This window comes from Aplysia californica, unplaced genomic scaffold (assembly GCF_000002075.1).
Source record: "Aplysia californica isolate F4 #8 unplaced genomic scaffold, AplCal3.0 scaffold00879, whole genome shotgun sequence".
Lineage (NCBI taxonomy): Eukaryota > Metazoa > Mollusca > Gastropoda > Aplysiida > Aplysiidae > Aplysia > Aplysia californica.
In genome coordinates this window covers 249,819-252,001 of record NW_004798149.1, presented here as the reverse complement: position 1 = coordinate 252,001, position 2,183 = coordinate 249,819, and the positions used below count along the sequence as shown (strand labels likewise).

Sequence of the window (2,183 nt, the reverse complement as noted above, 5' to 3'; positions counted from 1 at the left end):
GTGGGTGGTTGGCGGATGCTGTGGTGTGGTTTGCTTCTTCTTTCCTATCCAACATCTATCGTCTTTATCTCCCCTCCTTCTTTTTTGTGTTTGTTACTCTCTTGTAACATCTTTAATCTTCCGCACTTCTATGACCGTATTGTGTTGCAAGTGCCGTAAAACTCTTACTAACACTAAAAGAAATTAAAGGTCAGGTTCCTTGGGAAAAGGAAAGGTAAAAAAAAAAAAGAAGAAAAGAAATAAAAAGAAAAGAAAAGAAAAATATTAAAATGAAAACCCTCGTGCAACCCCTATTAACCTTACGATTTTGATAGAGCAAGTAGAACATTTAATTTGGTTTCTGACCTGATGGTCTCAGTAACTCAAAACAACCAAAAATTAATGTCAGATAGAACTTTTAAATTGTAAGGTAGTGAGCTTTTGTCGGCGGCCTATGTCCATGGCAGGACCTCACACAACGATGGTGGTGATGGTGGTTAGGGAATGTGACCTCTCTAAAATGTCAAGGCAATTTTTACTGACAATAACTATTTAGCTGTTGGTCACTCGGTTGTGTCCTTGAGCCAGACATGTAAAATTGGGTAGCTGGTGCTGCGCGCGCGCGGGTCGGGGGGGGGGGGGGGGGGTGCGCTCTGGGTGTGGTTTGCTCTTTCTTTCCTATCAAACATCGATTGTCCTTATCTCTCCACCTTTTTTGGGTTTGTTACTCTCTCTTTGACACTTCTAATCTACGGTACTTATTTGGCATATTTGAGTTACAATTTCTGTAAAACTCTTACAGAAAATACACGTATAAAGTAAAAAGAAGACATCAAGCTGATGAAAACAGCTACTAAATTAGCTATGTACAAGCGTAAGTATTTATCATCATTATTATTATTGTTATTATTGTTGTTGTTATAATAATAATAATAATAATTATTATTATTATTTATATTATTATTATTATTATTATTATTGTATTTTTTGCCCCCAGGTGACACCCTGCTGGACAGTCGGTCTGAGATCAAGGAGAAATACTACTACGCTCTCTATGACGTGACGGTCAGAGGCAGCTGCTCCTGCTATGGTCACGCTTCCAGATGTCTGCCCGTTCCCGGGTACAACCGCAGTCAGGAGACCTCTAGAGCAATGGTAGGTCTGATGAGCTGTCTGTGTGTGTGTTTGTGTGTGTGTGTCTGTCTGTCTGTCTGTCTGTCTGTCTGTCTATCTGTCTGTCTGTCTGTCTTTCTGTCTGTGTCTGTTTGTGTGTCTGTCTGTCTGTCTGTCCATCTGTCCCTGTCTGTCTGTCTGCGTGCATGTGTGTGTGTGGGTTGTTTTGTTTTTGTAAGTATTGTGTGTGTGTGTGTCTCCTCCTTTTGTTGCAGGTGGTTAAAGGGCGCCGCTTTTTTAAAGCTCTTTTTCTTTACTTTTCCTTTTTTTTTCCGGTGTGTCTGTCTTTCTTCCAAGCACTAAATGACCAAAATTGTGCGATGTGCTTCTCTTTACTCAAACAAACAAACAAACTTTCTTTTCTTTGTATGTTACTATCTTGTAACGCGCTAATATTTGGCACTTATATGACCAATTTATATTGCAAGTGCCATGTGGGTAGTAGATGGGTGCTATGGTGTCGTTTGCTCCTTCTTTCCTATCAAACATCGATTGTCCTTATCTCCCCTCCACCTTTTTTTTCGTATGTTGCTATTTTATAACACTGCTAATATTTCACTCTTATATGACCCATTTCTATTGCAAGTGCCATAAAGCTCTTACTAAAACTAAAACTACGGAGTCATGTTTTGTCCCCTAGGTGCACGGCCAGTGTGAGTGTACCCACAACACCAAGGGCAGGAACTGTGAGATGTGCGAGGACTTCTACCACGATCATCCATGGAGACCAGCCCGGCCGAACCAGCCCAACGTCTGTAAAAGTAAGTTTGACTGTTTGTAAGTTTGACTGTGTGAACAGATTTTTGTTGATAGACACTAGATTTTGCGGTGAAAAGACAGTGGGGTGGGAAGGAAAAGGCACCGGGGTGGGAAGAATTTTTGTATTTATTCAAACATTTTTTCCCCAATCCTGAAAAATAGAAACATCTCAATGACTACCAAAATAAAAGTTCTGAAATGCCATGTATGGCCAACTCTTCTATATGGCTGTGAAAGCTGGACAATCACTAAAAACAGTTAAAATAAAATAG

The 2,183-nt window shown here is 40.2% G+C and overlaps 1 protein-coding gene across 1 annotated transcript in view; it reads left to right on the top strand.

Moving 5' to 3' along the window:
• Positions 1-2,183, top strand: part of LOC101849415 (laminin subunit beta-1) — a gene marked incomplete at its 5' end in the record, with an annotated part of 77,256 nt that overhangs the window by 43,580 nt on the left and 31,493 nt on the right. Inside the window, 2 exon segments of the mRNA XM_005110359.3 lie at positions 977-1,134; positions 1,793-1,913. Of these exon segments, the coding sequence (XP_005110416.2) occupies positions 977-1,134; positions 1,793-1,913 (279 nt within the window).